General features: G+C 39.2%; 1 protein-coding gene across 2 annotated transcripts in view; it reads left to right on the top strand.

The window, feature by feature from the left end:
- The window catches only part of UBE4A (ubiquitination factor E4A), a 34,444-nt gene extending 20,565 nt beyond the window's left edge, over positions 1-13,879 (top strand). For both annotated transcript variants that reach the window (XM_082342821.1, XM_082342822.1), the window contains 8 exons: positions 714-901; positions 2,428-2,528; positions 2,643-2,756; positions 4,299-4,473; positions 7,684-7,864; positions 8,310-8,457; positions 9,549-9,706; positions 10,858-13,879. In XM_082342821.1, coding sequence (XP_082198947.1) covers positions 714-901; positions 2,428-2,528; positions 2,643-2,756; positions 4,299-4,473; positions 7,684-7,864; positions 8,310-8,457; positions 9,549-9,706; positions 10,858-10,987 — 1,195 coding nt within the window. In that variant the 3' untranslated portion in view covers positions 10,988-13,879. The remainder of the gene's footprint in view (positions 1-713; positions 902-2,427; positions 2,529-2,642; positions 2,757-4,298; positions 4,474-7,683; positions 7,865-8,309; positions 8,458-9,548; positions 9,707-10,857) is intronic.
- The last annotated feature ends 1,333 nt before the right edge of the window (positions 13,880-15,212 follow it).

Consider the following 15,212-nt stretch of genomic DNA (forward strand, 5'->3'; position numbering starts at 1 on the left):
ATAGCAAAGTTTGCTCTTAAAATTCTGAGTTGGATGAGCAGTAAACTTGGGTAAATGCTCTCTGATCTCAAGTCTTACCATTCATAGCTTCTAGTCCTCCTTCCCAAAGGAAGACACTCATTGACCTGTGGAGTTGCTTCTCTGATTTTTTGGTGGTAGGCCAAAGGAAACAGTACGTACGTAAGTGAGAATTTGCTGCACAAAGAAGAGATCCACAATCCCCTGAGCCGTGTCAGTGAGACATAGGTAGAAGCCAGTCCTTCACTGAACTGAGCAGACCTAATGAAAAATCATAAGTCAACAAGTATTAGGCGCACATGGTATGCATTATAAGTAACGTGGAATAATAATATCCTGGCCCTTAGCCTCAGAAAGCTTGGAAAGGCAAGTTTATCCCAGATGAAGCTGTCAGAGAATAGTAAATAGTAAGTCATGCATTGTTATAGAGAAGTAAACAGAATGGCGGAGCATTAAATAGAAACTTAAGTACTCACCCTCGTAATTGGTAAGCTGTGATGATCTTAAAGAGCTGAATGGTACACTCTGCATATCCCCCAGAAATTGACCGACTTAAAACTGCGGAGTCGTGTTTTCTCCTGTAACTCTCTGTACAGATGATATATGATGTTTTGACTCCTCGTATGGAGAGAATAGTTATAAATTTGGGAGTCAAATTTTCTGCCTGCTCAGTTTGCTTTCTGCCCTATTCATAGGATGAAGAATCCCCACCTAAGGGCCAAACTCGCTGAGGTGCTGGAAGCAGTGATGCCCCACATGGATCAGACCCCAAATCCCTTGCTGTCCAGTGTGTTCCACCGGAAACGTGTGTTCTGCAACTTTCCCTACGCATCCCACCTTGCAGAAGCTCTAATCAAGGTCTTTGTGGACATTGAGTTTACAGGTAAAGCAGTCTAGAACCAAGAAACTGATACATCGCCGATCAGTTTTTAAATGTCAGGAAACTATCATAAGCCATCATTTATTGAATACTACCATGTGCTACCCTTGATGCTAAGTGCTTTTTTTTCACATTGTTTACTTAATCTGTTGCCATCTGGAAAGTTTTACTCTATTATCCCCATTTACCTATGAAGACATGGGTGCTCAAAAAGATTAAATTATTTATGTCATACAACTATAGTAGAATCAGGTCTCTCTCACCTTAAAAAAGAAAAACGCATACTGTTAACAACTTTACTATAATTTTTGATAGAATCATACTCAAATAAATTAGTCTGTCCAGTTAAAACCCCGGGTCTTTATTTTTCTCTGCCTCAAAATTACAGAATGGTGGATAATGAGACAATGTGCTGATTGAGATATTCTTTTGTCTTATCCAGACGGTCTAACTCTCGTACAGTTTAATTGTTAGATTAAGAATAACAGCAGGCAGCATTCCCTTTCTCTCATGCCCTTTTGAGCTGTAACCCTGAGATGCTATGTCTGAGTAAACAGTACCCCCTCTCAACCAGTAAACAAGATATGCAAAGCAGTTACTTAAGACCCCTTTTAAAGGGGATGTCCTACCAGCCAGTGATAAATACAGTTAACATTAAAGAGACATTTAACACTTTACTGACTGTTTTTCCATATTTGAATTTTGACTTTGTTACTTGCTTACCTCCGAGACTTAGTTTCCTCATTTGTAAAAGGGATTGAAGTGATGGTTGAGGCAGTGTATGTAAATCTTTATAATATATAAGAAGTTGCACAATAAATCATTGCAGTTATCTCATTATACAGCCACTACGACCCTTTGGTTGTAATAATAGAAGGTGTATTATAATTCCTGTTTTGTTTTCTGAGGAAGTGGGAGTTGAGAAAGAGTAAGAGACTTGCATTAAGTGGAGCCAGAAGGAAAACCTAAGTCTCCTGACTCCAAATCCCATGCCCCTCCTTTATTATATGACCCAACCTGTAGAGCTCTGGTGGTACTTCTGGCATGTCAAAAGCAGTATAAGCCTCAGATTTTTAGCTCCTGGCCTGATTTTTCAGAGTAATCAAGAACCAGTTGGCCCCACAGTTGGGATGTTATCCATGAAGAATGTGGGGATTACTTTTAGTAGCCCATTCTGCACATGGCTGGCACTGCCACAATGGCCAGCTCAGAGGCCTCATTCAAAGTCTGATAAGTAGTCTACGTTTGGATATGGAAGCATTTGTTTCCCTTGGCTTTTATTTTGCAGCTCAGTCCTTGTCCTTTTCTGAGTACTGTATCGTTTATATGTCTCCCTCTTGTTCTATCGGTAAGGAGATAAGCAAACACTTGGTTATGACTCTAGGCCTTCATAAACTCCCACAGCAGGTCTTACCGGTAGCCTTGACAACATTCAGAATTTTTATAAAATGGCTACACATAAACATAAGCTCTTGCCTTTTCTCTAATAGCACCACCTTTGCTGATGTTTTGCTCTTACCTTACTGCAGGAGACCCCCATCAGTTTGAGCAGAAGTTTAATTACCGCCGCCCCATGTATCCCATCCTCAGGTACATGTGGGGGACAGATGCCTATCGAGAGAGCATTAAGGTGAGAATGTTTTTGGTGAAACCAAAGTTGAGTTATCTGAGTTTTGCTCCACATAAGCCCCAATGGGTTGTGATTCGGTACTAAAATGGTTTTTTCTTGGGCTGGGACTTACAGGATTTGGCTGACTATGCCTCTAAGAATTTAGAAGCCATGAATCCCCCACTTTTCCTCCGCTTTCTTAACCTGCTAATGAACGATGCCATCTTCCTTTTGGATGAAGCCATACAGGTAAACAAACAAACAAACAAACAAACAGATTTAACTGCCCTTATACTGTCATACATACTTTTTACCTCTTAGTCATAATAGAGCAATCCTTATGCTAGCAACCCCCTAGTACCAGTCTTGGACACCAAAAATTTGCAAGTAGTAATGTACCACCAACCTTGCCCTTGTAGAGTCTGATAGGTATTGTTCCATTAGAGACCAAGACCAAGGGCCTTATGAGCTAGGATGATATTTTGGCAGAGAGTGGAAAAGAAAGTGTGAAAGGCCAAACTAAGGTACAATGGCAGAACTAATCAGTCTAGCACTACAGAAAGAAATCACAGGATCTTCATTCAGTTAGTGACTTTCAACTTTCTTCCATCCCAAGACATTAGTAACAGTGACTGACCAAGGCAATGATCCTTAGCCCTCTTTCCTAAAAGCTTCTGACTTTTATACCACTATTTGAAAAAAAAATCTCTGGTTTGGGTTATTTTTTCACATAAAGACTCCAAGTCATCAGTACTCTTCATCTGTCCGCTGCCTCCCAAATCTTTAGCTATATCTGAAACATGAGTTTTACAGAGTATACACGTGGGGGCCTCTCAGTTCCTTCAGCTTAACCATCCCTTGTGGAGCTGCTTATTGCTCCTATAAAAACTTCCCTTATCTGCGACAGGTGTAAGAAAGGGTAGTGACCCAAAGGGAGACAAAGCAGGTAAATCATGAGGGTAGCCTGTTGGATAGCCCACACATTCCTCGTATTGATTAGCAATCTCCCAGTAGCTTGTATTTAACTTGTGAGAAAATGTTCCTGCTTGTTCATAATCCCATACTTGAAGATTTTAGATCTGTTGCCTTAGAAAACAAGTCCTGTAATAAATAGACCTTTCTAAGCAAGAGCTATGTGACAGAATGACACAGATGGCGTTTTCATGGGACTGTAAGTTTAACATGCTTGCTACAACAGCAAGAGTGGTGAGAGGTAGAGGGTTTTAAATATTTATGGTTCTCCTTCCAGACATTTTTGCATATTTGATAGAGCTTTGTTTTTTGATAAGCAGTTTTGGGGGGTGGTTTTTTTTTTCCATCTTTCATCTTTTTTTTCCCTGTAGCCTGATTGCTTTTACCAATATTTCGTATACTATTTATCCTCATTTCTATTTCATAGACTATAGTATTTCCAGGGGAATTACCCATAAGTCTACCCAGGCTGAAACAATTTTTCCCACAATTTCTTTTTTATCTTTTTTTGTCTTTTTTTTCGTCTTTTTTTTAAGTCTGTGCCTTGCGGCATGCAGGATTCTTAGTTCCCCGACCAGGGATCGAACCCATGTCCCCTGCATTGGGAGCATGGAGTCTTAGCCACTGGACCGCCAGGGAAGTCTCTCCGCAATTTCTTTTTAAACTTCAGCCCTGTGCTGAGAAATAAAGCCTCGTGTCTCTTAGATAGTCCGTGGTTTTCCCAGCTTAGTGGACTAGATTTTAAATAGGACCTCTTAAATATCATCTTCCCTTCAATACACTTTGTTCTCTGATACCTTCCACCTCTGGTTTCTGTAGTATTTGAGCAAGATAAAAATTCAACAAATTGAGAAGGACCGAGGTGAATGGGACAGTCTGACTCCAGAAGCCCGCCGAGAGAAGGAGGCTGGCCTACAGATGTTTGGACAGCTGGCACGTTTCCATAACATCATGTCCAATGAAACAATTGGTACCCTTGCCTTTCTGACATCAGGTAAGGATACAACACACTGCTTTCTCAAAACATGCAGTGGTTAAGATCTGCTTCATTTGAGGGATCAGCCCACTGAGGCTCTGGTGACAGTATCCTCCTCCACAGTCTGAGAGGAAGTGAATCACTAGAGAAGCTTCAAAAAGAATGATGTTGTCCATTGTTGACATGGGAATGAGGAAATAGTCGTCCTCACACAGCTGCCAGAAAGCATAAGTTAGTATCATTTTTCTTGAGGACAACTTAGCCATATCAGTGTATCTGGGGGTGTTTGTGTTACCTGAAAAAAAATATTCTTGAACTCTGGTTAAATGTGGTGGATCAAACAGAGATATTTATCTCTACTCCCTCTAGAGCTGCACTGTCCAGTTCAGTAGCCACCCGCCACATGTGGCTCTCAAGCATTTAAACTTTGGCTAGTCGGAATTGAGATGTGATATAAGTAGAAAATACACACTGCAAGACTTTGTATTTACAAACAAAGTAAAACCTTTCATTAATAATTTTTATATTGATTACATATGAAATGACAACCAAGGATCACCAGACATTTGAGGAAATCCTCTAATGTGAAACACAGATAACACATGAAAACTCTTTAAAACAGGGGTCCCCAACCCCCAGGCCACGGACCAGTATCGGTCCACAGCCTGTTAGGAACAGGGCCGCACAGCAGGAGGTGAACGGCGGGTGAGCGAGCGAAGCTTCATCTGCCGCTCCCCATCGCGCCCCATCACTCGCATTGCCGCCTGAACCATCACCCCACCCCCACCCCCACTCCGTGGAAAAATTGTCTTACATGAAACCGGTCCCTAGTGCCAAAAAGGTTGGGGACTGCTGCTTTAAAATATCTTTATAATCTCAGAGGTATGAGAGAAGATACAGCATACGTAAAACAGAAACAAAGAGGCAATACAAGGGATTATGCAAAGAACAAGAAGGAGCTCTTGGATATTGAAAATATAACTTCAGAAATTTTGAAAAGTCAGTAGAAGGGTTAGAAGATAAATTCAAGGAACTCTTCCATGAAAGTAGAACAGAAAAAGAGATGGAAATTAGAAGAGAAAACAAGAAAATTAAGGATCAATCTAGGACGTGTCAAAAGAGAAAAATGGAGGACGTTATCAAAGAAATAATACCCCCCAAATTCCCCAAAACTAAGAGAGTCTAAATTAAAAGGAGCCACCAAGTACCCAGCACAGGGAATTTTTAAACCCCTGCACTAAGGTGTATATCATTGTGGCATTTCAGAAAATCAGGGTAAAGAGAGCATCCTAAAAGGTTCCAGAGAAAAATCAGGTCATGTACAATGGTTTAAGCATCAAAACATCTTTGAATTTCACAGCACTGACGTTTGAAGCTGGAACACAGTCCTGATGGAAAATATCTTTTCAGCCTAGAATCTTATAGCCAACCAAACAATTTTACCCTGTTTGAGGGTAAAATGTAAGGACATCTTCAGATATGAAGGTATCAGATTTACTTCCGGTGTACCCTCTTTTGAGAAGCTACAAAAGGATAAATATACTCCATCAAAATGAAGGAAGAAAGTGGAATCCTGTAAGAGAGATGCAAAGGAAGTTCCCAGGCTGATGATAGAGGTAGCTTGTATGACCACACCATAGGCCTATAAAACAAGGAGTCCAGATTGGAGTGATGAATGGAAGCTTCCAGAAAGAACATCTCCAAAAACTATTTTTGAGAGTTTTACATTTCTGGTGGAGAGTTTCGAAAGATTTAATGATAGGTACTCTGAAAATAAGCGGGGGGAAAAAAGTATTAAAAAGTATTGGGACTTTCCTGGCGGCACAGTGGTTAAGAATCTGCCTGCCAGTGCAGGGGACACGGGTTCACGCCCTGGTCAGGGAAGATCCCACATGCTGTGGAGCAGCTAAGCCCGTGCGCCACAACTACTAAGCCTGCACTCTAGAGCCCGCAAGCCACAACTACTGAGCTTGCGTGCCACAACTACTGAAGCCCGCACACCTAGAGCCCATGCTCCGCAGCAAGAGAAACCACTGCAATAAGAAGCCCATGCATCACAACGAAGAGTAGCCCCTGCTTGCTGCAACTAGAGAAAGCCCGTGTGCAGCAACAAAGACCCATGCAGCCAGAAATAGTAATAAATAAAACAATTTTTTTAATTAAAAATTTTTTTTAAAAAGTATATATATAATCATTAGAATACTTTGTGGCTCTGCTGTATATGATATTTACATAATCTTAATGACAAAATCTAAATTATTTCACAAAAGATTTGTTTATATATTAGGGCAATTTGTATTTGGGGAAGAGGGACAGCAATGAGAGCTAAACTCTCATCAGTAGTAGAGTCAACAGATAATGACTAAAATTGAAAAATTAAGAGCCAGCAGTACTAAGCAAGCCTTATACTACTTGGTTTGTTGCACTTGGTATTTATTTATTTATTTATTCATTCATTCATTCGTTCATTCATTCATGCTGTGACCTAGCAGTTCCTTACAAATTTGTTGTAGGAAGTAATGTCTACAAGATATGTACACAGTGAAGTTCATCAATTAGTGAAACGCTTATAATAGGAAAAAATTGAAAACAGTCATAATGTCCAGCAATAAAGATAGAGTAAATAAATAACTCATGGTGCAGTCGCACATTGGAAAACTATGTGGCCATTAAAAAGGGTATGAATCGTCACTATCCTATAGAACTTTATGTGATGGAAATGTTTTATAAATCTGGACTGTCCAATACTATAGATACTAGCCACATGTGGCCATTGAACACTTGAAATGTGGCTAGTGTATCTGAAAAACTGAATTTTTAATTTAATTTTAATTAATTTAAATAGTCACATGTGGCCAGCGGCTACCATGTTGGACAGCACAAGAACCAATATTTACTGAAATGGTAAGGTATTTACGATATCGTTAATGAAAAAAGTAAGTTACAGAATATGTACAATATGATAGTCATTTTGTTTTATAAATGTATATGTATGTAAATATGGACAGAAAAACTAGAAGGATATATTAGCAAAATGTTAACAGTGTTCACATCTGAGTAGTAGTTTTTATATTTTGTTTGTTTGCTTTTCCTTGTCTAATATTACTGCGATGAAAATGTATTTTAAAAAATAGCAGTCCCCAGAGGTCTCCAAGTAAAACTCTAAGACATTGTAAGTTGAAGATTGCTAATGGCTTGAGTTTTCACAGACTTTGGTTTTTTTTCCAGAGATCAAATCCCTCTTTGTGCATCCTTTCCTGGCCGAGCGCATCATCTCCATGCTGAACTACTTCCTGCAGCACCTGGTTGGCCCCAAGATGGGGGCCTTAAAAGTCAAGGACTTCAGTGAATTTGACTTCAAACCCCAGCAGCTCGTTTCAGATATCTGCACCATCTACTTAAATCTTGGGTACCTGAGATTTAAATTGGGCAGGCCAGAGGCCTTGCTCATGTTTTAACTGGGGGTTTTGACAATGGAATGACTAGCTGGTAGTTATGTGGAAATAGAAAGGAAATGGTTTGTTTCTAGTTGGCTGATGAAGGAATCTTCTATAGTTTTAAATAATGAGATTTTGTATGACCTGTGGGACGTTATTTGGAATTTCCAACATTCTGCCTTGATCTGTGCAAAGATAAACTTTACTGATTGTTCCATTGTTTGGTAAAGCAGTATATTTTTAAGGCCATGCGATACTTGATAAGACTTCCTTCCTAAAAATTAGAAGAAATCATTCTATATCAAAAGAACATTCATGGTATATAAGTGATGGGGAACTTTGTTCCTCAACCCATCCGTATTGCCCTCTTTGACCTATCCTCTGATGCTCAGTTTCTTTCTGGTGCTGACCTTCTAGGGATGAGGAGAATTTCTGTGCCACTGTGCCCAAGGATGGACGTTCCTATTCCCCAACTCTCTTTGCACAGACAGTCCGAGTCCTGAAGAAAATAAATAAGCCTGGGAATATGATTGTGGCTTTCAGCAACTTAGCAGAGAGAATCAAGGTAAGGAGGAGGATAATTTGCTTATTAACATGTTCAATAAAAATCATGTCAACTCAGCCGTTCTGCTTTTTTATCCAATTTGAGGGGGGAAAAGAGTATTGCGTTGAGAAAATACATATAGCTGATTCTTCCTGATTAGTCAATAGCTAAACTACCATATTCTTTAATAGTACTACTCTTTTCAATATGAGGGTGAGAACAGAAAAATAAGAAGCTTCTACTAAAAACAATTTACAGATTTTTAATAGGCTGTTTTTATGAAAACTTCTATGTACAGTGTTACCAATAGATTTGAAAATCTACAATATTAATGCAGAACTTTTCAGAATACAATTCAAGATTAGTATCTTTTAGTCATTGATTTTTATTGATTTTTCTCTGTTCTCTCTATTTGTAGTTGGTAGTTGGCTTATATAGGAATGGCCATACATTTTAAAGATTAAAATACTGTATTGTACTCAGCTAATCCCTTTCGTTGGAGCAGCTTCATTTGCATTTATGAAGAAGGAAAAATTATGGCACGGAGTCTAATGGAGAACCTTCCTAATTGATAACAGTCTTCCCTTCATTGAGTTACTTATTTATTGAATTGGGCTTCATCTTTGCCTAGAGCTTAGGCAGATGGATCGCTGAGGAACTAAAGTTCAATCAGATGTTGAAGCCACTTTTAAATTCCCATACCTGTTTGTACCTAAAACCGGAAACTGCTTTTCATACACAGACTGCATGAGTAACTCTGTAATTATACGAATAATAACCCCCTCCAACCCCCACCCCTTACAGCCGGGCTGTTGTCAGAAGGATGGATGTTGTGCGTGGTGTGGTTTTTTTTTCCCTGTTAACATTTAAATCCATTTCTGGTCATGGCTGCTAGCAGCTGAGCCAAACTGAAGATTCAGAGTTGGGGCTGAATGTTAAATTTGCTCCTATAGTATCCATATTGGCTTGTTTCGAACATAAAGCTGAGAATTGTTACTGTCGCCGTAAAGGGTTACTAACAATAACCCTTGAAGATTAAGGTATAGTCACTGAGCATTTTGAGTTCAGCTGCTTCTGTGATTTCCCCGTAACTACCCGGTATTTGTGCTCAGTCTCTAGCAGACCTCCAACAACAGGAAGAGGAGACCTATGCAGATGCCTGTGATGAGTTTCTGGATCCCATCATGAGCACACTGATGTCTGACCCTGTGGTGCTGCCGTCTTCCAGAGTCACTGTGGATAGATCCACCATTGCCAGACATTTGCTCAGGTAAGCCAGCCCCCAAAAGCAGCCTCAAGAGTACAGGTGTACATTTGTCTGCTATCATCTTTTTCTCCCAGTACAGTACTGTGCACCCAGTAGGTACTCCACATTGTTGATTTATTAACGTATTGTGTTGAGGAGGCATTTTGGTAGAAGTATATCACTTGATTGTTAAGGATTTCAACATCCAAAACAAGACACCTGTTGAGAAATGCTGGAGCTAACCTTACCTCTTCCTTCCTCAAGGAAATAATTTCTATCAATTATAAAATATGTCAACCTGGAGTATAAGTTGACATGAAATTGTTTTAATTTTACTTTAGTTGTAAAAATATAAAAGACAGATTTAAAAAAAAAAATTCAGGTTTTACACTCATCGTATGGGTTTACCCACATTCTGCTGCAGCTGTTGGACTCAGCCATGGTGACTACAAGTTTTCCCCAGCCTGCCTATTCTAAGTGCAGCATTAGAAAGAAATGGGTACTGAGAGACTCTGCCTATTTAAAATGAAGTTATATAAGTTGACCCAGATCTAGGGAAATAATGTTTTTTAAATATTGGAAAAAAGGATGTTCTACTTGATGGTATTTGGTATTAAGCACTCGCTATATGCATGATACTGTGCTGGGTAGTATGTCTTTTCCAAAGTGTCAGTGAGAATTTATATTTTTATCGTGGCTTCAGAATACAGAGAGAAGGTATATCATCTTACCTATGAGGAAGCCATAATCTGCATTTACTTGAAGAGCAATCAGCTAGCTAAATCCAGTGTCAACCTACAAAGCTTTATCCCTTAACACCTTATACTGTTTCAAGAGTCTGTCACTAAAACTACAAACAGCTCTTTATGCTGACATGATTGTTATAGGGTCTCTGTCTTGGGGAAATGGAATCAAATACCATCTGAAGAGCAATGCTGAGATAAAGTTTGTTAAGCAGAGAGACAAAGTAGCTAAAAAATCTGCAAAAAAACCAAAAAACCTCCCAAATCACTCTCTCTCATCCCATTCTTTCTAACCTCAAGTCAGCACTTGATTCAGAATCATAATACACTCTAGCTTCAGGCTCAAGGTGAGATGCCTAGGTATTCTCTTTTTGGCTGAAGATGTTAGAACTTACGGAAATAACCCCATTTCTCTTTTTCTCTTTGTCTCAGTGACCAAACAGATCCCTTTAACCGTAGTCCCCTCACCATGGACCAGATCCGGCCAAACACAGAACTAAAAGAAAAAATCCAACGGTGGCTCGCAGAGAGGAAACAACAACAAAAGGAGCAACTTGAATAAATACTGTGACCTAAAGAAACCAAAAACCAACCCCAGAGTGTAGATAAACAATTGTTTGTGGTTTCTCTCTTTCTGGTTCTGTTCCTTTCCTTTTTCTTGCTTTCTTTTTTTTTCTTCACCCTTTACTAAATTAGAGAACTGTGCTTTCTCATATTATGATAATTAAAATTCCTAAGAACTTTACAGTGCTGGCTTGCAGGAAATTATACTTATAGCATCACCACGTTTGGAAATCATCACTAATTTTTACCCTTTGTTATATCTCTTCCTGTTCTTTCTTCTTCCTTTTCTTACCTTAAATTACATTAACTTCAACTACTAAAACCTCCTGCCACCTTACTATTTCTCTTCCAAGAACTGCTCAAACATCTTTGGTGAGCACTGCTTTTAAGTGTATGATGTCACATATTTCAGTGACAGCTGATATCAGAATGTCCTGTGTTATCAAGGTATTTACTAGACTTTGTGACCCAGACTTCAGCCCTTTTCCTTGTTACAGCTCTGCAATGTTACAGAATAACATTTTGTATAAAAGCAGATACCTTGATGTTTGAGTAGATTTTTGAATAAGTTGAAAGATGACATGAAAAAAGGAATCTTATGCAACTTCAGTTGGTAGCTCTTAGTTTTGTGTTATCTTGTAACTCAGAGATACCTTGGAGGCCAAACACTCCCCCATGGAGTTGTCATTACCACAGAAAATTTAGCCCTATAATATTTTTAGGAGGATTGGTAGAACAAATTTGCAGTTTTGACACTTTATTCAGAAAATTCCGAGGTGAAAAAAGAAGGCTGTTGGGCCCTTTTCATCTACTGGAAATCAAGGACTAGGCTTGAGTAGAAAAGTTAGGCAACAAACATTGTAACTATGAAAAATGTCATTTTAAGACACTAATAGCAGCAGTATATCTCAGTATATATATATACACACCTACATACACACACCATGTACATTTTTATATTGGTCTAGTGTAAACAGAGTACCACTTTATATTGTCTCTTCCATGGTAAGATGTATGCAGTGTGTGGCCATGTTTACTAACACTTATTCTAGACAAAGTTCTGAGACTGTAAAATGTATATAGTTAACGTTTGTTTAGGCTTATGACCTGACTTCTAAGAGCTGCTTCTAACTCAGCCTTAGGTCATCAATTAACAGAGCAGGAATTTGAGCACAACCTTGTCCACAAACCATTTTAAATACCCACTTAGCCCTATGCAGTTAGTAGATGGATGGGCCCCACTTTGACAAGTTGAGCTTGAGTTCCCTACTCAGTTGTTCAGCTTAACACGCTGAGTGAGGCACATTCCCCTAGGGACTGTCTATATCACTGTCCCTCTAAGCCCGAAAATATAACTAACAAGAAAAGTGGTATGATCTAGAAACAGGGGTCATTGCTTCATTTAGAGGATATTATTGTTAACCACGGCCTCTTTCAAATAAGATGGTAGTTTTACGGTAATCCAACACAAGTTGTTATAAGCAGTCCTTGATGTGTTTTTGATGGTATCAGCTGGAAACCCTCAAGTCAGAGGGCATCCCACACTAGATATAAAGTAGATGTTGCCTATTGCTGTGCTTATAAATGAAAAAGGCAGTCTAGGACTCTCGCAAATGCCAGAATGTAAGATAGTAATTCAGTATGCTCCCTGGGCCTTTAAGGCATGGGTTGACAGGATTTGTTTATTTTCTTAAAATGAGCTTCATTTCATATTTATTATCCTCCTTTACTTCTCTGAGAATGAACTGTATAAAATAAGCTTCAATTTACTTGCATTTATCTTCCAAACCCAATGTAGTAGGATATTTTCATTTTTAAAAGAAGTGGGGAAAAGACCAGAGTTTTATAGGAGAAAATTGGAGGAAAAAACGGGCACAAAACCTCAGAAGGCAGCTGTTCCCAGCAGCTTTCTAGTTAACAACCTCTATGCTGCCTCTTGTATCTGTGTCTGTATTCTACTTCTGTATTAAGTCTTCAGATTGTAAGCCTTTTCTGGCAAGGTTTTTTGTTTTGTTTTAAAAAAAAAAATCTCTTTTCCTGAAACTTTTTATGAATGGCTATGGCACCATTAATGCTGCTGAATATCTATAAACTCATCACAAAGGCAAGTGCATAGCTTAAGGCCACTATTGGTAAGGAAACCAAGTGTCCTCTGTGCCTTTTTCCTTTCCTTGAAGTAATTTAAGACATCCCAAAAATGAGACTAAAAAATTATGATCGTGAGACAACATGGTGCATATGTGCACTCGGAAGCTTAAAGAGGGCTTGTGTTTTCTGGAACTCGGAAGCAAGCTCTAAATCTATTAGAGCAGACTTTCTGACATACCTAGTTTTATGTGTTGGCTTTGCTAGCGTATGATAGGAAAGTGAAGACTCTTTAATCAGCTCTAGTATTGCTTACTAAGAGGGTAATACTAAACTTGGAAAATTAGGTTTTATCAAGCAATCTGGGTTTGTTTGTTTTTAATATAGTTTTTAATGGATATGTGAAAACAAAGAAATGTCAGAGGTTTTTTAATGGTGCAGGTGAAGGTGCCAGTTGCTATTTGGTATCACACTCTACAAAAGCTTCATTACTTTATTTGATGCTGGTTACTAAGCAGCCATTGCACAGAGCATAAGTCTACTGGGTGCCTTTACAAGCCAGAGGCTGATGCTGCACTGTTGATGTCATGTGAGGAAATAATGCACATGGTCTAACTGCTTGGAAAAGAAAAAGAACCTAGAAACAAAGAAAATGAAGAACAAAACAACAAAAAGTTTGATTGAAATAAAACTTGATCAACGTAACTGTATTTTGGAACATTCCAGGAAGGTTACTTCTTGTCATACTTGCCTGGGGGTGTTTGTTCAAAGCTTGTATTTAATAAATGAACATCTGACTTAACAACCTTTGTTATCACTGCCTTTATTACAGTATCAAAAGCTAGTGGCAGTTCCAGAAATCCCTCTGAAAACTTAGAAGGCTCTGAACTTGACTTTTTGTTAAAGGTCGTATCAAATGTGTGGCCTGACTGACCTAACCTGCCTTACCAGGCTTCTGGACCCTGGAGTTATCTTCAGATGAGTCTCAGGGCATGTTTCTTCCTAAGCAGTTCACTTTTGGCTTCACTTTTCTTCATCTGGTCTAAACTCCAGGTCTTTCATTTTAATCATTCACTATCAAGTTCCCCTTTCTTGCCCCTTGTTTCTGCACCTCTGCTATGCAAAACCTCAGCCCAGATTAACCCAACCATTTCCCTCTGCTCCAATATCCCAGCTACAGGTTACTGTTGGAGAAAAATGACACAAACTTTAGAGTGGTGCGACCAACAATCCTGTGTGTCCTTAACTACAACAGCTATTCCAAACTTTAACTTCTTTCCTTAGATTTTCTCCCACCCTCCCACTTAACCCTCACACTCAGATGACCTTGCCTTCTACTTCATAGATTTCAGAATTTCCACTTTCAACCTTCTCTTCCATCATCCCATCTGTGGAAAAGGCCCCACAGTTTCAAGGCTCATCCCTCCAACCTTATTTCCAGCCTCATCAGGAATCTTGTCAATCCCGCTTCTTGATCTTCAATCTCTCCCTTGAGTTTCATATCTCATATTTGGTTTTCTGGCTGGTATTCCTTTATAGCCATATTTCTTCACTCATTCACTCTGGCTTCTATCCTAATTGAAACTGCTCTAGCTAATGTTTCTATATTGCTCCATTAACTTCCTCATCCTTAATTTTACTTCTCTGGAGTATCAGGCAACTGAATCACTCCTTCACTGAAGCGCTGTTCTTGACTCCTTGATATCACTCCTAATTTTTCATTCCACCTCTAACCATTCCATCAATCAGAGTTTTACTTCTACTCAGCTTCCCCGGATCCATTATTTATTGTGTTTTTCTCATCAAATGCCACATCCCTACGTATATCTTTCCTTCCAGTCATGTTAACTATAAAGTTCAACTCGGTAGGACACAGCTGTTCTGTTATACATCAACCCAAGGATCTCCTTCTCTAGGAAGTCTTCTCAGATCAGCACCACGCCTAATCCGATACTAATGCCTCTTCTCTGTTTACATTGCAACCTCATCAGATCCCAACTCTGCCACTCACTAGCTACTGTGGCCATTTACCAATGCCAGTCTTAAATGGGCACACTCCCTAACACACAGGCTTTCTTTAAATTCCAAAATGCCTGACAGACTGGAGGCCCTCAGTAAATGTGGTTTTGTTCCTTATA

This window comes from Balaenoptera borealis (genome assembly GCF_965194805.1).
Source record: "Balaenoptera borealis genome assembly, chromosome: 11".
NCBI lineage: Eukaryota > Metazoa > Chordata > Mammalia > Artiodactyla > Balaenopteridae > Balaenoptera > Balaenoptera borealis.